Source organism: Temnothorax curvispinosus, unplaced genomic scaffold (genome assembly GCF_003070985.1).
Source record: "Temnothorax curvispinosus isolate PA1 unplaced genomic scaffold, ASM307098v1 QBEX01010126.1, whole genome shotgun sequence".
Taxonomy (NCBI): Eukaryota; Metazoa; Arthropoda; class Insecta; order Hymenoptera; family Formicidae; genus Temnothorax; species Temnothorax curvispinosus.
In genome coordinates, this window is record NW_020219906.1 from 265,679 (window position 1) to 290,218 (window position 24,540).

The window sequence follows — 24,540 nt, forward strand, 5'->3', positions numbered from 1 at the left end:
GCACATAAATTACGTAGGAATAATATACGTATTTAATTAATCTAAGTCGATGCCCAGTAAGCAAGAAACACCAAGAAACATTTTAACTACTTACATTACAGCAACGTTTTAACATTAATGCAATGTAGTTGAAATGTTTCTTGACGTTTCTTGCTTACTGGGTGAAGGATCTTATAGGATAGGCAACGCCGTTAATATATGACTGTCAGGAAAGCATGTTAAACAGAGCAACGCTTAAGCTTTTTAACATGCGCGCATGCTGCATATTACATGCGGCATTGTTTTATAACGACATTCGCCGTCATAATTTACATGCGTTAAAGTTAAAATCAAGAGCATGTGACCCAACGTGAACCGCCAATCGATATATAGGCTAAGCCGGCTGACGTGGCTGCAAGTTTGTCATGCGTCACGTCTATTAATGCGGCTGTATATACCTGCCTGCGTGCGTCGTTTTTTTTCGTGCGAGGTCTGCCAACAAAAGTATCTCCACGCGGAGAAAATACATGCGATTACGGCATATCTAAAAATACTGGATGAATTAATATTTAAATTGAAATTCGTTCAAATAATAAAATTATATAAATTTAAATCGTGCCAGAGGCTAATCGTGTTAGAATGCAATTTGTTTTATAATGTCACACATTGCTATTAATGTTAATGACCGTGTATTCAAAAATAGAACAGAAAAATATCGAGAAGAAATGTGATATTGATTTCTTGCAGTTTCGGTTTTTTGACAATAATTGACGGCTTATCCTTGCCAGTGATAGATTCACGACGCACGGCGCTATATAAAGATTGAATAGCAAACGATCCGTAACGCGAATTAAATTAATTGCCTATAGTAGAACAACATCTCGACCGGGACGAAGCACAGCAAAAAATGCTAATCGCTTCTACAGTTGCGTAAGCGAAATTAAACAGAAGATCACGAGGCGCGTTTCGACCTCGTTGAAACGCTCGACGTGACTGCCGCTTACATTAAGCTGCCTACTGTTGTAATGTTTCTACGCGAGTAGTTTTTAATAGTTAATCTACGTACGAGTGACCCCGAGACTAAATAACATCTTTTTTTTACGCAACGCAATGTGACCAATAAGTCGAATAACCATGTATGAGTCCGATAAGGATAACGCGCCGTACTATCGGGTCAAGCCTGTAAATGTATACACAGTGTATCGCATTCGATACGCTCTCAATGCGCGGCTTTCAGCGCTTTCTGAGGATACCCTTGTCAACTATCTCCCGTTGTACAAACGCGGTACTGCACAAACACATTGTAAAAGTGACGTAACTGCTGTCGCGAGAGTCCAGATTAGATCGGAACTCGCGCACTCGTTGGAGCACACGAACGAAAAGGGTGGTCCAAACATAGAAACAGAGCAGGAAATCGATATCGACGCCGATTCGTTTCGATTCAACGCAACGCGAGAGAGAGAGAGAGAGAAAGAGAGAAAGGTTGGAAGGGAGAAAGGGAGAAGGAGAGACCGGATGCCCGCTTCGGCGAACCGTGTCCAGCGCGCGATCTCATTAAATTCAACATGACCCGTTCCCGCCCGCTCGCGACAGATCGGACACGGAATCACGCGGAAACCTCAACAACGCTGGAACGACGTCGCGCCTGGAGCTACACCGCATAATGCGCGCGAGCGCGTTAATTCCCCGCCGAAAATGTCGCGCCGCGACGAGTTTCGCGGTTAAACGCGGGTAATATCGGCGGTCCCGGTTACCAATCTCCCCGTGAATAAATCGAGACCGTATTTCAGCAACGATATCTCGATATCGTCTCGTTTTTCTAAACGGTAGAGCGTTTAGCACGGATGAAGAGTGATTTCATCCTGCGTTCTCGCATGAAGCAACGACATCAAGAGAAGGTAATAACAAAGATTGAACGGCGATGTTTATTATCGAGAAAGATCCCACTGGAACAAAGAGAGGACGAAAATAAACGATTAATCTTCTCGGAGAGTTTCATACCGCGACTGTCCAGTGGACACATAGATAGGTAAGGGTCGACGACCCCCGGAACTCTCGGAAGAACCGTGGAAGCGTATTAATTGCAAATCGCTCCGAAGCCATCCATCGATCGACGTCCGACCATTCATCACCTGGCGATCGCCAGCACAGTTCTGAGTTCTGAGGCGCGCGGAGGATCGATCGGTCGGCCGGTCCCCACTTCAGTGCCCTCCTTTCTTCCACCACCCGCCACCCGCCCGTACATCCCCGCCGCGTCAACCGGGGGGTCAACGGCCAACGGTTAATGGTCCCTCTTTCTCTCTCTTTGACCCGCTCTCCCATAAGCGCCTCTCTTCTCTTTCTCTCTATCTCCCTCTCGCGCGCGCGAGGAGACTCCGCTTCGCGGTTACTCACTACCGCGTCCCACTCGCTCCCTCTTCCGCCTGTACACCCTTTTCTTCCCTTTCTATCCTTTTGCTCGCTCCCACCCCCGAATCCTCTTCCCGTCTTCCCTCCGGGCGAGCTGCAAGACGTCCAATGGCGCAGCGTGACGATCGCTGGTGCGGACTGCGGAGCCGTGTGCACGCGCGCATCGGCCCGCGATCTATGACTGATTAGGCAGAGATAGGCCGCGCGCAATTATCCGTACCTTGAAGAGCGAGACGCGGGGAACGGCTGCGGGTGACAGGCCGAACGGTTATTACGAGCGGATGGGAAGAGCAGGACTCGCGGCTCGCGAGTGGTCCGATCGATACGTCCTATCGACCCCGATCCCCGATCACATCGCGACGGTTGAATATCAAACATTGCCCGACCCTCCGCTGCCGTTACCTATAGTTTCCTTCAGCTGACAGTAAAGCTCGAATTGAATAATCCTTCCATCTACTTCCATTTGGTTCTACATCGTTAATGGCGCGACGATAATTCGTCATACGCACGCAGCCGTATCGAACTGCAATTTCTGGTTGATTAGAGGCTACGACGATTGCGTACGCGATTATGCAGACAGAAAACAGCGTTTCGCGAAACAAATACCGATTGTGGTAACGTCAAGGCCCATGCTAGTCGTCCAGGATATATCATTGGCCGTGCGTATAACCATCAATGAGACGTCGCTATCGGCATGTACTTAGAAAATAGCGTAATCCCTGTGATCACGAAGAATATCTGAGATAATCGAGATGTGATTCAACGAACGTCGAACGGCATCGTGCGGGAGAAGGGCATCGCATCGGATCGGATTGAAGTCGCGTACCTCGCGTGATCAAAACTCTCGAAAGTTCTCGAAACTCGCAGTCTGCCAACGTCACCAACGATGAGTCGCCTCACGATGATGAATGAGCTTTCGTAATGCTCTTGCCGAGGCTGCCTCAAAAGCCTCGTCTAAATTTCAATCATACATTCGCGCTTTGCGCCCTGAATCCCCTCCTCGCATAGTTCAACGAGAGACACGCTGGGGGAGAAATCCTTCGCCATTACTATAGGAAAACTGGTCGTACGTGGCACGTATCGCGGTCGGGTATCGAGCAGAACGGTTATCGCCATCTCGAAACCAGGTTACTAACATTGTGCTAGGTTGGGTTGGAAGAAGAACGATTCAAACACACGGACTCGTTAGAGTCCGTCGTAAAGCCGTTGATGCCGATAAACGTGGCGCGGCGCGGCGGCGCACAGGAAGATAACGAAACGTTCGCGGGTATATCAACGGGGTAACGACGTTTTGCTCCCGCGCAGCTGGTGTGTCGCGGTTAACGACTTAATTTACTCTCCGCCCGATACCAATACGTGCGAGCGACAGCCAGCACGACAAAATGTATCCTAAGAACTCTCCTTCCGAGAATCACGAGAACCGAAGGATCGTCGATAGACGTATCGAATCGAAAGTCATCGAGAATTGAAGAGACGAAAAAATGCGCATTGAACTTTTATTTTTAAACAGTATTGGAATGCTAAGCGTTCCGAAGACTGAAGTCTCGGAGTCTCGAGTCTCGAGTCTCGAAGCGTACTCACGGCGATCGTAAGTTTTTCCATTCGACGTTCGTCCTCCCTTCGCAGCGCCGATAGTCCCTCGAAGTCGATGCAGCCGAGTCACGTAATAAAATTATAAACCCACGGCGAGGATGACTCAACGCGCAGGTTAAGGTCGCTACGTGAAGAGGAAATACGTGACGAAAGGGAGGAAAGAAAACAAAGAGGAAGGAAAGGAGGAGGAGAAGGAGAAGAAGTCGGTATACATCCTACCACCGCGAACCAGACAAATTTGCGATTATCGATGCTCTTATGCTTATTTAATGCTTATTCAGTGGAGAATTCCATGCTTTGAAATTTTTAATACAACGTGACCAGCATACTGATACATTTTCTCGATACTGCCGATATCGTTGATATACTTTAGAGATATCGACAAGTATCCGAAAGAACAGCTCCAATCCATTTTTTTTTATCTGCCCTATCAGCCGCGAACGGAGCTGACCGTATGCAAGTTCGACAAACTCGTCGACGAGCGCAACGAGGTAACGGCCGACGATGCGAAATGAAGATCCGGAGTTACGCTGTTAGTACGAGTGCACGCTGTCATCGACGTGCGCGGCGACCGCGTGAGGCGACATGAGATGAGGTATCGTTCGTGTTTGGCAGGAGAAATCATGTAGTAGAAATTTAATCGGTACGTTATCAGCATTATACGAGCGTCTAATCCGCCCAGGTGCTGCTAAAACGCTCAATTTTCTGCTTAAAATTTGATCTGGGTACCAAAGGTTTGCGATATATAAATATATGTAAGTAAAGACAAATGAGAGAAAATAAGAATCGCATAAACTGTAATCTATCCGTGGCATAATTTCCGATATGATCTCGCACTCTTTCCGATATAGTAATTATGATTTTTCGAGAGATTCTGCGTGTCCATCGCAACATACGATAACGGTAATTCAGTCCAGGTCATAGAAGTTGAGAGCATATACACACTTGCACACATACACGCTTATACGATTATTATCGATCCGCGATAAAGTCCTCGATGCATCGGATGGAAACGACGGGCACGTTCGCTCGGCGTATCGCGATACGACCGTATCCGATCCCTCGAAATGCGCACCTGAGGAGACGCGCAAAATGGAAAAAAATTCATTTCCTGCGACGACGACGACGACGACGACGCAATCAGCATAAATAAACGGCCGAGATAAGAGAGCGCGGTCGGCGTGGACGTCGCGTCGCGTCGTGGGCAATTAAACAAAATTATTTATGCTTATGGATCGTTTGTCCGCGTCCTGAAGAAACACGCGGCTACGCCCACGCGAGATCGTCCCTTCCTGCCACGTATAAGAGGCACAATTGTTTCGTATACGTACAATTATTAAAACACATTTCCCGATTGGTCACGCAGTTATTAATTATTCGCTAATTACAGGGTGTGTCAGAAAAGCACCACGCGCACCACGCGTGTAGAAATTAGGGTGTTTCGTACAGACTGTTCCGTGTTTCTTGCGTATCTCATTGTCTACAGATTTCTTATTTCTTCGTGTTGCAATAGATTTTTCCTCGTCGGAAATGTTCGCGATGCGGAATCACGCAACAACACGAACGCGAGAATCTCAATCATCTTTTTTTACAATAATTGCGTTATTAACAATCAACGTGTTTTTCCTCGAACTGTATTCGAGGCCGTTCTTGCGAAGTTATTATCGCGCGACGATAACCTGGGAATTTTGTGCGAAGCCCACGCGAAAAAATTGCGTGTGTTCTTATCTGTTGACGGGACAACTCGTACGATCGATTATCGTGGGAGAGGCTCGAAACGCCCTCCTTCCCTCTTTTACTTGATGCGATCGGCATTTTTGCGTTGCGGACGAGTAGATTCGCGTGTTTTTGCGCATTTGCATCTTAATTATAATGCATTTATGTAATTCGCTATTCGCTATAAACAGCATTTAGCAGTCGCACAGGTATTATAAGACGGGCTTCTCCGTTTTTCTCTCCGACACTATACTTACGCATTTATAAAGCTTCCTAAGAAAATTATTCCATTTAGAAGCGTGTAACATATTTATGTGTACGTGGTGTAAAAGTAAAAAACACCGTTAATACTTTTATTCGTGTATTGAACGCGATCTAGAAAATTAGACTTATATTGAAAAACGAACAAAAGGAGTTGAATTGTAAATCAACGAGGACACCGAGAAAAGAATCGACTAACAAAGTTGCGAACGGCAGTAGTTGAAGAATGGGATCAAGAAGAGACCATACACACTACACACATCGCGATACGGCGGAATCCGCGAGAGCAAAGTAGAAATCCGAGTTTATCCAGGCTTTGTCTTACTTGGTCGCGGAATCGTGGAGATCTTCAAGAGAATGATTCTCGAGGGTTCATCGACAAGACTCGCGAAGCGTAAAAGAGCGGTGAGCGAATAAAAGAAAGAGAATGTTAGCTGAGACTTCTTGCTCTTTGAATATTTCGAATATTTCTCAATCGATGAGTCAAATCATGTTCATAAAATACTTTTAAGCAACATAAACGACCCGAAATGCAATATACAAAATAGAAAAAAATATGTGATTAACGACTTACGTGTGGCAGCGCGATAACGACATTGGCGTTTCCTTCTCCTCTATAAATCGCATCTTCTACAGCAAGAGCCGTAAGGGGTAAACTCGTCTCGGGATCGAACGATGATTCTTCCCTCGGATCTCCGGCGGAAGCAGGCGTCGTTTCTAAGAAAAACATGATGGGTTTCGGATGTACTATTTCTCATCAACGTATCGTCAAATCTGTAAGCAAACAAAAAAATGTTTAGTCAATATTTTCCGCAATTTTCGGTAATTTTGAAAATTTTAGAGACTTTTTTTGTCAATCTCTTAGAATATTCACCACATGATTGTTAACATGATTGAATAAACGTTTGGAAAGAAAATATAGAGAGCAATAAAGAAAGACAAAAGAAATTTGAAATCTTCAGTGTCCATTGGATTTTTAAAATTTATGGCTTGTATACAGAAATAATAACGAAATTTGTCCATCTAGGAACTCTAGAAATCTAGAAATATCTATAGTTCTAGACTGAGAGATTGCCGCACATGATAGAATTCATTGCCTCGATCGACGAATCGGAAAAGTTTTTGCGACGCAATTCGATATCTTTGTTAGATGTATATCCACGCTGACGTAACACGCGACCGTGCGAGATATCAAGTCGGTCAAGATTTGCGCAGCCATGACATTTCCTTAAGCTCGACTTTGCTGACCGGTAGCGGCGATCGTCGAAGAAAAATCGCTCGCCTCCGGTAGCCGGTGAAAGCCGAGCAAAGGCCGCTACGGCATTTCATATTGCCGTGTAACCGTGGAAATTCAAAAGCCGACCGATCGATTTCGATCCGCTATCAAGATTGCGCGATGGTATTTCGCAACGCTTCGGAGATCGCGATCGGTCACCGTTGTCGCCGCCGCGCGCCGTCGATATTAGCCTTCACGGAAGACCTATCGCCGAGGGTTTGGCCTTAACCCTATCAGGATCGCGTCCTGATCAATGACATCGAGTCGATCGGCAGATCAGAAATACACGTTTTTTCCCTTAAATATCAAACCACGAAAATAGATGACGCGACCGCGAGTACTTATAGTCTTTGTTTTGGCTATTGTCTTGGCGTAAATTGGAAACGCAGTCATACAGTCCTCGCTGACATGTCGTCACACATGTACAATGCTAATGAAACGGTCAGCGGAGGCAACACTTTCTCCCGTGCTAGATTCGCGAAACGAATTTGTGTAAAATAGCCGCGCGCCGCCGTTTGTTTTACTAGCCTTACCTGCTTTGAGTTACGTAAACTCCTTATTCAAGAATACGAATTTCTCACACTAGAAACCGCCTCGCCTTTTAGATACATACGAAGCCTTTCTGTCTCTAGTGATGTAATTACCCGCTGCCAATGACCACGTAATTGCGAGGAACGTCGACCACGTGACAAACGTTGAGATATAATACGAACGTACGTACATCGTTGTCCCTCGACAAAGAAAAGAGACTTACAGTAGAATTGCACATAAAAGTACAATTCAACGAATCACTTGATATTCATAAAGAGAAAAATATTACTCGTGTATACAGTTATCGTGAATCGTGAACCTTGTTCGCCGATGATACCGAGTTATAGAATTGCGTTACGCTATTACTCATCGTAAAGTGACGCGCGCTATTACACTCTGACGAACAAATGTCTCTCGTGAGTGGTGTGGCGAGTGAGATTCGATTAATTGGTTACGAAATATCTTATTGGAAAAAAAGCGTTCGTTCTCTCGATGACGTATCGATCAGTCGAATTTCGTCAGATGTTTTCAAACGCTACGAATAAAAATATTATATTAGATAACACAGGTAGAAAAATTAATTTTTATTAAACGCGGGGCCACGTCTATTTATACTGGTTATTGACGAATAACCTGTTGAATTTTATAGACTCGTCAAGCCTGTCGCGCTGTCCCTCGAGTGATAATGTAAAAATACGCTCGTAAAGTGGTTCTTGTGCAATCGAACGCTTAAAACTGTCAGACCTGACAGTCGGAGTAGCATCTGGAGGGTTCGAGTCGAGCGTCCGATGCTTGGAAAGCGACACTCTACCGATTGGTCGCGCTTCGAGAACTCGCGAAATCGGCTGTTCCACGTTGTGCGGTTTTCCAGTGACCGTCATGCGGCTATAGTATGCGCTTATGGTATACTCCGTACGCTAGACGCGAGACGATGAGTCACGCGAATGAAGTCATTTATGCCGGTAATAAAAAGAGAACTGCGACCGCGAACTTTCGAAAGAGTCGTTAATGAGCGCGTTAGCATCGAGATGCAAATCAGTTGAAAGGAGGCGCGTCGATTGCCAAAAATTCTCACGTCAGAGGTGCGTAAACGTTCTGGGACCAAGCTTTTTTCTAACTTCCGCTCAAATCAATGATTCCACGCGGAACGATCGCGAGTACAAGTTTTGTAGAAATGTTCATCGCATAATATGTCGCAATGTGAATGAAAAATTGTGTGCTGTATGCGATCTTCAGTTGCGCGCAATAAAATTGGGGCGTGATTCCGCATAGAGTGAATCTTTTCTGAATAGAGTCTCGTTTATTTCATCATGTTCGTTTATTCCCTCGCTATAATTCATAATTCAAGATACGCAAATACTATCGACATTTAAATCGCCTTTAATAAATCACCGTATCTCATTTGAGACTATTGATACCGCATGTCGATGCTAACCGAAGGATTATCGCGAATCACTTAACGACATTCTGATTGCGAGATAACGTACGACGCAAAAAAAAGACGGGGAGGATTAATACGAGCACGATGACGATCGGCATAGATTATAATGTAATTACATTTCGAAAATTAATAATAGAACGCAATAATTGACGAGTGTTCGTCGTGTTTTATCACACACCTAGTTTTATCTGTCGCGTCTCGTTACGAACCGTAAGGAGGTCTTTAATAACGACTTTAAACTGGAGCAAGCTGTAACTTATAACCGATAGCGGTGTTATTTTCCACTCGTTGGCTAGTAATAGAACGTATCTTTTACCGTTAGCCTAACCGTCGTGACGATCGTGCGCGTTTAAAAGATAATTGTCTTCTGTCGCCATCGAGAGCTACCTTAAAAGAGCCAGTAGCGCGTCGCACACAGTGATAATCTCATTACAAGGCCGGTTATTTTATTATACACGCTTCGTCACATGTCGGAGCTTAGAAGGTGATAGGTGCGGTTGGCGTAACGCATCTCGCGCATACGCTAAAGTTTAAACGACACTGTAAAGTGTTTATTGATTATTATTAACGTGTTACGCGCGTGAGCCATTACCGTTTACCCAGCTGGGATTGCTGGGATACAAATATCCCTTCTGAGCTCGTACGAGTTACTATTGTTTCGGAACACGCGCGTCGTAAAGGACCGCGTTTCCTTGTCTCCAATTTCCGCGCACTCGACGTAAAATACGCGACGTCTGGAACGCCCTGTACCGCGCGGCACTTTTTAATGGCACTTATACGTATGCCCTGGTATATATGCCGGCGCGTTTCTATAGGTACAGCGGCGACGTTGCCAGAACCGAACCGTCTTATCCATTTTCGCGTAAGGTTAATGACCGCCAGGCTTGCGAAACTCCGAGCGGATCAACGAGAGAGGTTTGCACGCGCGTGCACGTCGACCGCGCACACTGACGAGACGCGAGATGCATGCGGCGTAATTGGAAACGCCGCGTTTAATGTCCGCGGACGAACCAAACTTCCCGAGCACTATAAAGCCGCTGGTGTTCTCCGGGCCGATTAACCCGTAAGTACGGTCGCGGGGTAATTAAAACTTCCCAATTTCGCGCCGCCAGCTTCGCTGTAGGGAGGAGCTTAAGCTGTAAAGAGAGAGAAAGAGAGAGAGAGAGAGAGAGAGAGAGAGAGAGAGAGAGACTCGGTATCTTCTTAAAACACGTTAACCATTGTAGATTCGCGGTAGCGAAAGAAAAGTGTAAATAAATTATGTCTGCCATATATGCGATTACGCATAAATAAACCTTCGCCCGTAGGATTCTCTCGCACTCACTTTAACGGGATTGTTGGTCCAGCCCGACGAACAATCCCGAAGAGATTCGTCTGGAGTGGAGCTGAAATGCCTGAAATGCGTTGGACTCGCCAATTTGCCGAGCGGCGCTTTCCAACAAGTCGCGCAAGAACGACGTTGCAGCTCCGAGTATATAGAGTGCACTTCACCGTGGAACAATGCGCCGCGTCCCAAGACTCCCAAGGCAGAAGGATATGCAGCGAGGAAAGAGAAAAAAAGCAACGACGGCGGCGACGGTGGAAGAGGCTCGTCGTTGTTCAGTGATAAAGAGGCGGGGAGCGTGTGATTGAGCGAGCGTAAGAGAAAGGAGGGGTGGTAGGGGGAGAGAGAGGTGGATGGAATGACAAGAAAGGAGAACCTTGTTCCCTTCGCCGCGCCGCGCCGTGGCCGCGGCAATCGATAAGCGCAATTAAGACTCGCCTTTGAAATAAACGAAACAGCGAGAACGAGAGTCTCCGCTAATGACAGAGGAGAGAGAAGGAGGAAAGGACCTTTTGCCGTGGAGTATCATCGGCTTTTCGTTCACCCATCAGCGTCCGTTCCTCGTTCACGACTCGCAACCGCATTGAAGATTTGAGTGGCTCTCGAAATGATGACAGATATTAGAGAAAAGGTTTGCTTATTACATTTTTACGGTCTATCTGCTTACACTGGCTTACGCATTCTAGATGTCCGCGCGTAATCAAGATTGCGGGATATCATCTTCTTCCCACAATCGCGCGGTTTCCCCGCTGATCAGAGGATCACGACGTTCGTCGTCGTGAGTATCGGCTGGTAGAGCTAGCTCGGTCAAGCCGGTCGTGCAACCCGACGATCTCTTCGAGGCATTATGCAACATTGCCGAATGGCGTGCAGTTGGCAGGCAACAAAGTGTGATACGCAGCCTCGGCGAGAAACAAACTCGGCGAGGAGGTCGCGCGGAAGAGATTGGCAGAGGAGGATACCCAGGGCGGTAAAGAGAGAAAGAGAGCAAGAGAGCGGGAGGGGTGAAGTCGAGGAGGAAGGGAACTTCGTGCTGAACAGAATCAGCAATTCTAACTTACAAGGGGGCCACTAACCGACGAGCGGGCCAAGCGACGTCAGGGGGGCCGGAGCAACAACCGACGTTGACCTCCACGACAACCATCATCGGTGACTGCGGTGGCGGCGGCGTCGGCGGCGGCGTCGGCGGCGACGACGACGACGACGACAACGGTTTCTTATTGCTTTCTGGGGATTTCCTCTTTCTTAGGAGCAATAATTCGCCGTCATTTCATACGCCTCAACTTCTTCGCCGTTCGAGGCCGTTTCCTATTTGTTCCACATCGTGACGAAAAGCTAGAGACCTCGAGAAATCTTAAGAATGCCCGACCAGGTTGTTGAACCAAGTCGCTCAAACATGGAGAACGCAGCTATGACGATAATGTAACGCGCGCCCTTTAAGCAATCTATTAACCTTTCCCATTCCGTGGAGTATACGGAAAGTTCGTAAGCGCAGAACGGTAGCTTCAACGCGAAATCGATATTCAAATCAGAACAGCGAAATCATCAGTCGTTACGCTGTAACAGGATTCGTATCAGTGGCTGATAGTCGCGAATAACTCGAGCACACGCAGTAGGAAACGCAGCTTCTGCGATTTAGCATTATGGCACTGCCCCCCCCCCCCCCCCGCTTCATTTGTATACTTCATCCTTGTTCTTCCCTGATGTTTTGTCCGATGCCCATAACTTTAAAATGCGCAGTCTATGAATCTCGCGTATCGAATTTATTCACTTGATTCCCTCCTCTTTAGTTACGTCGCAACAACACAGACCTCGATCTTTTTCTAGCTTTTGCTAGCGTCATAGAATTTGCGACTTGATTAGACTATCGACGATCAACCGTCGAGAGTAACACTAATTTATTTCACGGTTAATTCTCATTTTTTCTTAAGTATCTTGTTGCGAAACGATAAATGTTGCCTTAGTACGTTCATCGCAATAAGTCAGCTCTGTAATTAAACATTCCACAAGAGGAGACTTGAAAGAACGTGAAAACAACAATGTCATAATCTGAGTAAGAAAACTTGAAATAAATGTATGAGAGATCGTGCAGAGAAAAAGTATCTCCCTGCTTTTCTCATTCTATTTATTCGTGATCAAAACGATAGATTCAAAATTGCACTATAATTCATTCTTTCTGTTCTGTATTTTTGACTGTTTGAACATTCATGTCTCTCCATATTAAAACTCGAATAATGAAATTTCACAGATTTCTCAAAGACGAATATCCACGCGCGCGTCTCGTGAATAAATAAAACAAACTTCAAATGAATGTCGTTACTTATCGTCTCTCACTAATTTATCGACAATCTAATTAAAAATCTTTCAAAGTTTCTTTTTGTTTTGACCCTTTTCATTTTTAACTAATTGTTACATTGTAACTGTTTCTCCATCCGCTATATAAAACAAATACATACAATTTCAATAGCTCTTATTTAAGATTCGTTTTTAGAAAGTTTAACAACAGTATCTCTATGACAAGAAACATTTCTGGCCAATAACACGTCCAATTTTGATTCTGCAAGTGTTCTCTCGAATTATCTCGAGCGAAACATTTCCGAGAAAAAGCTTTATCGAGAATCCCGGGGACGTGAGCGTGGCTGAAAAGTAATTCTCGATTTCCCGTTCGCGTTCGTCGACACGTAAAAAAAAAAATTACGCACTATTTATCGTTTCGCGATAGCGCGATGTAAATGGACTCGCTTCACCAAAATCGACGTGTCGATAAATCATCGATATTCAGCCTCGCCTCTATCAAGTAAACAATTTCACTCACGAGAGAAATCGTCGTTTTTACGAAATTTATTTGACAAACATAAGATACGACGCGCTAATGTCTTAAATAATTCGAAGAATTTCGCAATTATCTCTGGTAAATGGCATTGCTTCATAAGTATTCGCTTATTTGTTGAGCTTATTGCACGTCTGTCAATAATGCGAAGCAAATTTGGAAACGCTAAAATTGATTTACTCAGAGTTCGTCTGAAAACGTCGAATCTTACGATGTTTACGGTCGATTATGCTGATGCATAAATTCATGCAAATTCTTATATTTCTACCTTATACTATAAACAGCATGAAACAGTATACGCTTGGTAAGGTGATCGGGATAATGGACGGCGAGATTGATCGACACATGTGTTTTTTTTTTATATTCATGAAATTTCATAAGCACGAGGCCTTTTGTTTTTATTATATCTGTACAAAAACAGTCGAAAAAATTATAGATTTTCTTTGTTAAAGATTTAATTTTTTCTCTGGAGCTTCACGGCGTATGTACAAGCGGGAAATAATTAGCCAATATAATCATAAACCTAAAAACTAAATATAATTATACATTGATATAATAGATATAATAATTATAATTCATTATAATTAATAGTAAATCTACGAGTCTACAGATTCGAGTATGTGTGTAATGTATCGAGTATCGCACATGTAAGTATCGTGTCTCGAGTATTCGCGACTCATGTACCTATACGTATATGTTCGTGTCGAGTGTGACATGTGTATTTGTGTGTGTATATACTCATGGACATGCATGTAGACTTGTAAAGCGAATTTTATACAGAATTCATTGAGTGACGTCTCGCTCGCAGTCACAACGCGCAGAAACGAGTGGATCTTTTTATTCGCGCTCTCCCTTCGTTCTCTCCGAACGATGCATTGGCTGGACAGGGCCGTCGAATTCGGATCTCGCAGAGCCACGAGTAGTTGTTATCTCACTCTCTCCCTACAATGCTAAACGAATATGCTAAACGAAACCGCTACAAGTTCGCTAATCAGTATTCGCATAAGTAATCTGTCATCACAATCGTATTATCGTAAGACAGTAGACTCGTGGCTCATATCGATCGAATTGAACCTCCCTGCTGGCCCCTCACATTCTTTCTCTTTCATTCCTCACTCATCCACTCATTCATTCATTCCCCCCCTCTCTCTTTGTTCTTCACATTTTTTATTTTCTTCCTTCTTTCGATACCAATCCCCGTTGCAATTTTACTTCACCAAGAATCTATCGTCTTCCTCTTATTCCCTCCATCTTTCTCTTTCTCATTTCTAGTGTCTGCATAAACGAAAAATGACTTCTCCAAAGAAAGGGAAAGCACTCGACGAAGAGCCGGCCCTAGAGTTCCGTTTTTTTTTCGCTATTCGTAATTCTTTCTCATGCGTAGCCAAGGAAGAAAAATCCAGAAAATCGAAGCACAAAGGTCATTGATGCTGACAACGCGTCAACGTGACGACGATTTGAGAAGCGTGACATTCGACACGTTCATTTTTCGAGACGGACTTGAAATTACCCAGAAAGTATCAATCGTGATTCACCGTGATTTAATCCAACGAAGTAAATTCAAAGCTGATGCAACGAGAATAATTTCATAATAACGATGAAAACAAGCCAGTTATACCAACGGTAATCGGCTCAGACTGTGATTTAACATTCTTCGTTGTCTTCTTCTCTATTGCATCACTGGGCATAATGATAAAGATGAAAAAAGAAAATGGTTAATTACGATTAATGTTAACTGACGTTAGTGACACCGGCTCTAAGAGATAGAGAAATGATTCCCGTCTTCTTTATCGCGACGATGTTTTTAACGCGAGGTACGTCACGCTCTTTTCACTCGTTCGAGCACGTCGGCACATTGATATGACATCATTGCGATTTGAGTAATTATAATCTCACAAATTGCACGTTTTCTTGAACAAAAGCAAAACGATCGTAAAGTAAGTAAGAGCTATTCATCATGTTTTTTTTGTAAAACAAGTCAAAGAATCGCGAAATTGCTTGGAGAAACTTTTTTCAAGACATTTCAAATAATTTTATTGCAAACTTCTAATTCTAAAATTCCCCTTCCCCGGCTCTATTTCTTGCTCCCTTACTTCAACCACACGCGCACTCTCTCTATTTCTCTCATTCAGTCTGACCACACACGCTCTCTCTTTCATAAACTTTCTCCTCCCTCCTCTCTCTCTCTCTCTCTCTCTCTCTCTCTCTCTCTCGCGGGCCGAATCATGTTTCTTTTTTTATGATTTATCTTGATTTTGTCTCGTTTTATTTAAAAAAATACTGAATTAGTAACCAAGCTAAAATCACAGACTTGCTGGTGATTTATCCCAGCAGATTTGTACAAATTCCTCCTGAAGGTCTCTGTTTCTCTCTCTCTCTCTTTCTATATATATATATATATATGTATAATTACAAGATGTGTATATATATATATATATATATGTATATAATTATGTATATATATATACGCATATATATATAATTACAATTTATTCGCGAAGTAAATGTGTAAATATGCTCGCATTTCCTCCTCTTTCGCGCAGCCCCCTTTCTCTCTCTGTCTCTTTCCTCCCCATTTTTCATTTTAACGCACCATCTTATTTTCTCTCGCTCTGTTGCTCTCCCTTAGTATTTGTCTTTTCCTTTTGTATTCGTCGATATTTATAGGTTTTTATGCATGCTTGTGGGAACGGAATAATGTAGAGAGATATATATAGGTCATAGGATAATTCTCGCAGACGAGCGCGCTCTTTTCGACCCCGCGTTTTCCGATGGAAACCAAAAACAAAGGGAAAGGAACGTGTTTTGTCAGCCTTCAGCAGCAAAATAATCATCGAAGGACGCAACGGAGATCTCACCGCACGGCTCTCACACTTTCTCTCCGGCTTCATCCCGCACTACTTTCCACAGATTATATATTCGAGATCGCTGGTGTTCTACAGCCACCGATATGGATGATCGGAGCGTGTATTTCCCCGATATGTAAAAAAAATGAAGGAAACGATAATCTCTATTCCATTTTTGTCCTCGCCGACATCGCGTATAGCACAGTCCCCCCGTTCTGACGTCACACACAGTGGTTCGCAACAACAAAAGCCTTTTTTCGGATTGATCGATTCGCGGTGGTGTTAATGAATACACGCAGCGTTAGCACGTACGTGTTATGATACGAGTTTCCGATTACTCCGTAGTATGACGTCAAGCCGAAGAGGACCGAGAAGCTTATTATGATGAGCGAGATTATTTCGTCCTTCCGCCGTTCACGAGCGCGTTCAGCGATTTTAAACGAGTCGTCTTAAGTTTCGACACTTGAAGCGGATTTGCATCGTTCGCTCTCGATGGCGATGTTCTCACGAGAATACATCGATTTCTTCCGATGGAACGCTACTACTTATTTTCGAAAATGCGATACCGATAGCCACACAATTAAAGGACGAACGTGTCGACCGGTCGGAATACAAAGGCGCGAGAGATTTTTCAACTTGGATCGAAGCGACGACCCGATTAAAAGCGCGAAACGCGCGCGTTCCCGCGGATAAAATTCTTGCACGTATAATATGTGACATAGTATATGTACCATTTACATACCGGTATGTATAGTAAGCGCACACGCCGCTCGTGTTTAGGTCGTTATATACGGAAATTGCTTATATTGTCGCTCTATTCTTAGTATAATCACAGACATGGTTTCTATAATTGCTACGTACAACAGAGCCTTTTCTCGTTCGACGCCGAACACGATAGGTTCTCTTCCTTTCCTTCCCCTCCCTCCATTAACCGTTCGATCTTTCGTACGTACATACATATATCGCACACGCCACCCACGTACACACATACACTCTTTTACATCGCGAACTCTCACCTCCGTTCCCACGCATCCGGAAAAACTAATAAAAATTTCCACGTGTAACGATGATATAAAATCCAATTTGAATTGATAGGCAAAAAACTGAAATCGCGCATTCGTAATAATCCGTCGACGACGTGAATATTGTTCTCATTATTAACGCGAACCTATCGGTTCGTCAAGTAACGGTAATTGAACAGATCTCGATGTGCCGCGAGCACGAAGCAGACGCGTGATTAATCGAGCGAACTCTATTATTATTGCCGGAGCGGGCGAGCGTTACGTATATCGGGTGAGCGCCGTACATGTACATATGCGTTCGATCATTTTCTCTCTCCCTCTTTCTCTTTCTCTCACGGAATCATTCCCGCGGTCACTCCCAAAACATTCGCGATCGCACACCGTGCATCGAGCGATTCACTACCCAAGACCGACTCTCCATAGTAAAAACACGCCTGGGTGCCTTCCCGTGAATAAAATCACAGCAATTTTATACACCGTCGTGTTTTCTCCCGCTTTCTTCCATCTCCTCTCACGCGAAGGATATAATATACAATTCGTCAGTTATGTATGTACACGCCCGGAGGCGACTTCGCCCAACTCTCCAACTCCCCCTGCTTCGCCCCCGCGCGTGTACACGGTGCTCTACATATATAACGCTTTTATATATCTATATATGTATGTATATATGTACATATATAACTCACGCGCTTTCGTGAAATTTGTACGTGTGTGTCTGCGAGTGTTTTTGTGTGTATGCACATTCAGACTACCGCTTGCGATTTGTATTGTCGAGAATCGCTGTCGAATAATTGAAACGCTTTTAAGATTCGTACTTATTGAAAACCGTTCTCGAAAAATACAAGTCGCAACTTTACATCGAATTTGAAACTTTGTTATCGTGTTGCGGCGTTTCGCGAAATTTCTACACTCGATTTTTCCAGAAAATCTAAATCAGTCGACAAATTAGTAGGATACACGTGAGAAAACGACGTTGTAAATGTAACGTATTTTTATCGTTACAGATGCTCGTGGAAAGCGACGTTAACGAAGAGTAAATTCGATGAATTAACACCGGCGATCTTTGACAACTCACGATAGCTGGTGAGATCCATCGCGATCGTTTGTTCAAAAATCATCGGTAGGCGCGTCTTTAATTTTGTATGAATGTATTATGAAAATTTGTGTACGTGTGTGTGGCTCGGTGGTAATCTGCATTGACAGTGCGAGGTTCGAGAAAATTATCGACGATGAGAATGGAGAACGATCGACTCTCATCCCTTTCCTTTGCGGTTCTCAATTTCACGATCGTACAAACCGACGCGAGATGGAAAATATGGAAATGGAAAAATTCGTTTATATACATTGCAAGAATTATTGAATCTCTAATCGTAAATGACTTCCGAATACTAATCACGCTCACTCTCTCTCTTGAACTGTACTCTAAACGACTGAACAACCAGCGGGATTGTATCATTCGGGATTTAATTTCAGAAAAAGAATAAGTATCCGTGTTTCCGCATCGTAAATACTCATCGGTGTGTACGAACCTTAATTCGAGATCCGACGGTAACGAAAAAGTGCGTGGAAGAAAGACGCTGGTCGTTCGGGAGGATGCGAGAGACAGAGAAATCCATGTATGTATATATATATGTACGTGTGCGTATGTTTCTCGTGTATAAATGTAATGAGTACAATTCCTTTACTCCCTCGAGAACGTAGGAAGGGCGATGAGGCTGGCTGGTCTTCGTTGTTCCTCTCTCGCGTGGCTGCTGTCGTCACGAGAGACACTCGGAGGTTACGCGGATAGAGGAGGTGCTGAGATCAATTAGTCGGCTGCTGAGAGAGCTCCGAGCTCGCTCCGTTCTTTCTCGCTGCGACGGCCGCGAGATCCTTCTCCGGCGAAAAAGAGGCTCGCTCCGATAGTAGGGCGACCCAATGACGATGACAATTCGGGTGAGCAGCGTTGGATCAACGAGAATCGACTGGTCTGCGCGCTTCGATCCGCTTCCGTCCCTCTTTTCGCTCTTCCATCGCGACACAGGTGGATTTTCCCTCGTTCCGTTGTTGTTTTTTTTTTTTTTCGATCGAGCGCGTTTAAATCACGCACAGACTAGTCGCTCGGGAACACATATCTCTTGTCGAAGGTGCCGTTTTCTTACTCACTCTCGAGATTCTTCGAGCACGAGAGAAGGATCGGGAAGCGCGAGACTAGACTAGAGTCGAGTTCGAGTCGACCGACGCGCGTGGACGAGCTCGCGTCTCCCGAAGGATGGACTCTCCCCGTGTAGCAGGAACTCGCTCGGAGGGACGAGGCGCGTCGAGGTCACGACGCTGCGGATCATCGACGGATGTGACTGATGGTGCTCCATTTATATTTTACTTTTCTTTTCTCGTAAAAAACGAGAGAGAGAGAGAGAGAGAGAGAAACAGAGAGGGGAAAGGAAGGAGACGGCGATAAAGGAGAACCGACTCTTCGCTCGAGACTCTCGGTGCTCACCGAGAAGGGAAAAAAATGGAAAGAAAAGGAGAAGAGAGAAGATTAAAACGCAAGGAGAGAGAGAGAGAGAGAGAGAAAGAGAGGGGGAGAGCGGGAGGGAGGGAGGGAAGGGTGCACGCACGTTTGGAGTCCACGAAAGGGTTGAGCGCGCGGACCTGCTCGGTCCGACGCGATACACGGGATATCACATATCACGAGATGCACGTGCGCTTAGTAGATCATTTCGAGAGCGTGGACGCGAGCGCGGCGGCGAGCCCGGCGATTCAGCTGGAGACGTACGCGGCGATCTGCTCGCTGAATTGCGTGTGCTCCAGAAGCAGAGAGTCTTTGCAGCTTTCGAATTGCTGCTGCTGTTGTTGCTGCTGCGGGAGCGGCAGGGGCAGCGGCGGCGGCGGCATAGCGGCTTGCTGGTGATGCTGCGCATGATGGTGCGTATGTTGATGCTGATGTTGATGCAGATGCGGCTGATGCGGGTGCTGCTGATGCTGGTGCAGCTGCTGGGAGATCTCATCCGCGGTCTCGGCCTCGGGGCGCTCGTACAGCACGCAAATGGAGCCGTTCTCGCCGATCCTATACGACACTTCCGACGGGTCGATCCACATGGTGAGCTCGCTGGGGAACAGGCTGTGCAGAACGGTCGGCAGCAGGCCGACGTTTGCGCCGGCCTGCGCGATCACCGGATCCATTTTACCGTTGATGCGTATGCAACGATAACCGGAGCCGCGATTTGGCCGATCCGGGAACCAGTGGTCCCGGTAACGGTGGCGCAACACCTCCGTCAGCGATGATTTGAACATCTCCAATTGCCGTTCCGACAGCTGACCCGCCTGCAAGCGCAGCAGGTGCACCAGAAAATCCGCCGCCGACACGATTTCCAGTCTCATGGTCGATGGTGACCCAGGGCGAAGATATCGACGATTATGAAAATTGAATAGAACCCTCTTTCTCTCCCTCTTCTTCGCTCACGCGTTCTCTCTCGCTCTCTTTCTCTTTCTTTATCGCGGTGGGATTGACGGTGCGCGGATGAGAATCACGCCGATGACGCACTTGCTTGGGTACACGAGCACTGTCTTCTATCTCTCTTTCTCTCCGTCGCTGGCTCTCGCGCTCCAATACTCCGGAGGAGCTGAAAAGCGCTCTACGTCGTTTTACACTTATTGACGAACGCGATCGGAGATACCCGCGTGTCACGGGTCACGGCGGGGCGATGAGTAGGCTCGACGCTGATTCCGAAAGAAGCGCACGGTACCAGGGAGCACAAAATGGCGTCGTCGCCACGTCGCTGCGTAGCACTCTACAGCGCTGGTTGTACGTCGTCGACCCTCCAGTGCGCTGGGCTAAACCGCCGGAGCGTCCCTCGAGGATCTTCGCCGATGAGGATGCAACCCGGCGCACAGTTGCAGATGCACGCGGGGGATGATCTATCTTTCGGGCGAGCGTGTCTACGCGTCGTTTCTCCGCGCTCGCCTCCTCGCTGGCTCCGAATTCGCGTCGCCTCGCCGCTCGCCGTTCGCGGCTGGAAGGCTGGAAGATGCGCGTTTCTCTCACGCTTCGTTTTATCGGATCGATCCCGACGGTTCGGCCGATACGAGACCTACGGACGCTCCGACGTACGGTGGGTATGGTCGAGTCGATCTCTAACGATCGGGGGTGTTCTGCTGAACCTTCCACTCTCTCTCTCTCTCTCTCTCTCCCCCTCTTTCCGTATCGTATCGAGTCCCAACAGGCTGGCCGCAAAACTTTCTCGCGACGTTCGAAACCGATGATGGACCAGCTCCTCTTTATCTCTCTCCCTCTCGCTCTCTATCCAACTCTCGCGGAGTTCCCGGTTCCCGCGTTCATCGACTGCCGACGACTTTCTAATGGCAGCGCTCGCGACCGTGGACGGGATAGCCTCGTCTCTTTGTTCGGATAACGTCGAATGGGGGATTCGTATCGCGACATCGGCCAATCCAGCGCCGACGGCGCCCACCGCGACGCTCTGTCACGTGACTTTGCGCGTCGATGGTTGCGCACCACCGCAGCAGCGTCCCGAATACGCGCAGACCTCGCCGTCGCCGTCGGTCGTCCCCGTTGATCCCCGTCCCGTCTCGTCTGCGCGGTGTCAGCGATTCTCAAAACGCGCGTTAATGCCAAGCCAACGTGATACGTATCGCTGCCATCGCCGGGCGACGCGAGATCGCGGGCTCGCCTCGCTATGAGAACCGAACGTTAACCACTTACATTTATACATAATTCACGCGTATCGCGCGCATGCAGAACAATCTGTATTGAACGCCACTTTGTTGTCTTTGCTCGCGCAAACAAAGGCAGACCGGCGTTTCTGATTGTTCTGTCGGGGTCGACCCTTGTCATTTTTCTTTTCTACGGACGGCGTCATTTCATTTAAGGAGCCTGCGCTACCTAAAGGTGCGCAAAGTACTCGAAAACATCATCTTTCTAATCATCACTCGTGTTTTGGAAGATAGACCGATGACTTTTTTAAGTCAAAACACTCGATGGAACACATTATCGTTATCGATTGAATACAATAGTCTTAAGATAGATTATACCACGTGTTTACGGATCTGTCCCTACGTTCTATCCCTCTGAACATAAAAAATATTTTTTTTAATAATTCAAATTTACAAGAATAACTAAGTAACTATATTCGTCAAACGACTCGATATTATCCAATGTCGCGCAGCCTCGAAATCCCACGTAAAGTTTGTGCAAAACCAAGGCAATATACTTTATTTGATTCCACCATACAACCGCATCAGAGTCAAAATAAAGTTACATGGCTTTTATTCTATACTATTATATATGTTCCTAATTGGTTGCGTCAATGTAAGTCTAGGTGTGAGCACCACTGACCCCCACAGATTTTTAAGGACATGCACATCTGAACGAGGGAATGAGCGAGCAGGGAACTAACGCCGACTGCTAGAAAGCGCGTAGGTTACAATACCGTACAACTAACTAGACGACGAGCTTGGCGACTGTCGGGGATGAAAACCACTCTGTCCGGGATTTAGCCCGAAACTCGAACAACGAGCTCGGCTGGGGAAAAAAAAGTCCGACCCCGTTCCCGCGGTACTCTCTTCCCTTAACCCTTTGACGTGCAAGTTTTCTACCCTTTCGAAACGCTTCAATCAACGAAATGGAAGGGGAGAGGGAAATCATTTCGTCCACTCATTTCGATCCTTTGTATACTGTACAATGTACGGTACACACAGTGGATACGCTTGCTATTAAAAAAAAATAAAAAAAAAATCATTACACCTCGATCAGAGATCTGGAACAATATCTCGAAGGATACACGTCCCGTTGCGTTAAACGAGGAGAGGCATACGACGCGGACATTGGACATTGTCGTCGTCTGCGTCGACGTGCGAAAGTCTGGCCCACCGGAAGGTGAGCCGGAATTCGACGTATCCTCTCCTGCAAAGGTATGAAAGCGGTTCTGATTTGCCAACCGCGTCGCTATGTAGAGCATTTCACTCGTAATTCCGGGAGTTCGCCACTGCCAAGTTGGCAACTGAGCGCCGATCGATAAGCCCGGATTATCGTGGGGTCGACGCCGCGAAAATTCACGAACCGCACGCGAATTTCCCTACGTCGGGAATTCACGCCGGCGCCGCGGCGCGGGCGCGGGCGCGCGAGCTGAACGAGTGTGTTTTCGCGACAAAAATTGCGCGGTCGCGCCGTCACGATAAGTACGGAACGCAACTCTCGTGCTTCGTCGTCGTGGCGAGGCCACGCGGGTTCTCTGGAAATTCAACGAAATCCAAGTTCTAAGCGAGTTAAACCGCCAAACTATCGAGAAACTCCGCTTTTGCGCACAAAGGAAGTCGTTGACGCGCGGAACGGCGAAAATATTACGTCCCACGATCAAAGGTGGCTAAGCGTCGCGTCGCCGGTCGCGGAACTGGTTAATTGTGCAATCGACGTCTACAGCGCGATCCGTTTTCGCTCCGGTTGCGATATACCTCAGGCGCGATTAACCGTTTCCGTTTCCGTGCGTTTCGCTCGCGAATACGTGCGACGCGTAAAAACACGGAAACGCTGAATCCGCGAATCAAAGATTTCGCGAATTTCACCTTCCTCAAATCCTTCCGTCAAATTTACGCCACAGCTTGCGAGATTATCTGACAACGAGATTATTTTAGCGACCCTATCGGTGGTATAAAAGCCATACGAATGCATCATGTGTAGACAAACACTCAAGTTTAATGATTACGTTATTTCCTCGATAAGATAAATTCTTCATTTTTAGCGCTTTCCATTAACGGAAAAACGATTCGGCACCCCGAATCCGCGATAATGATACCACGGCAAAATACCACGTCCGCGTATTTCAAGCGCGAGGAGAACGAACGCGCTGTACACGGTGGACGAAATATGCCGAACGTGCACGTGGCCGGGAGGGGTTGCGAACGCGCAGAAGGGTGCCGTATATTCAAATTACGGGGTGACCCTTCTCGAAAACTTGACGAGGGGGACGGAGGGAAGCTCGGAATTGCCGACGGTCTCTCTTTCTCTCTCTCTCTCTCTTTCTCGCTCTCGCGCGCGCCGGGAAGGTTCTCTAAAATCAATAGGGCCGGTTCGGGGACCTCGCGCGTTCTGCATTCTGCCCGCGAGGAGTTCCGCTTGAAAATTCGTCAGCCCCTACAGAGCCCATTCGCCCCGCACTCGTCAGCTACCCCTGTTTAATCCACTGCGATCCACTCCACGGGACATCTTCTCGCCAGGACGTGAGAAACTCTCAAGAAATCAGAAACGTGACATTAATCGCACGTGTGAAAGACGTGACATTCCGTTAAAGGTGAAAGAATCATATAAAAAAAAAAA

At 46.3% G+C, this 24,540-nt stretch overlaps 2 protein-coding genes across 5 annotated transcripts in view; both read right to left on the reverse strand.

Annotated features, from left to right (window-relative positions):
* Nucleotides 1-24,540, reverse strand: part of LOC112459764 (inositol-pentakisphosphate 2-kinase) — a 75,020-nt gene that overhangs the window by 13,601 nt on the left and 36,879 nt on the right. For all 4 annotated transcript variants that reach the window (XM_025024070.1, XM_025024067.1, XM_025024068.1 and 1 more), the window contains one exon: nt 6,533-6,732. In XM_025024070.1, the coding sequence (XP_024879838.1) occupies nt 6,533-6,688 (156 nt within the window). In that variant the 5' untranslated portion in view covers nt 6,689-6,732. The remainder of the gene's footprint in view (nt 1-6,532; nt 6,733-24,540) is intronic.
* On the reverse strand, nt 17,360-21,603 carry LOC112459765 (protein BTG2-like). The gene has a single exon (XM_025024071.1). The coding sequence runs from the start codon at nt 20,589-20,591 to the stop codon at nt 19,971-19,973; it is 621 nt and encodes a 206-aa protein (XP_024879839.1). The 5' UTR covers nt 20,592-21,603; the 3' UTR covers nt 17,360-19,970.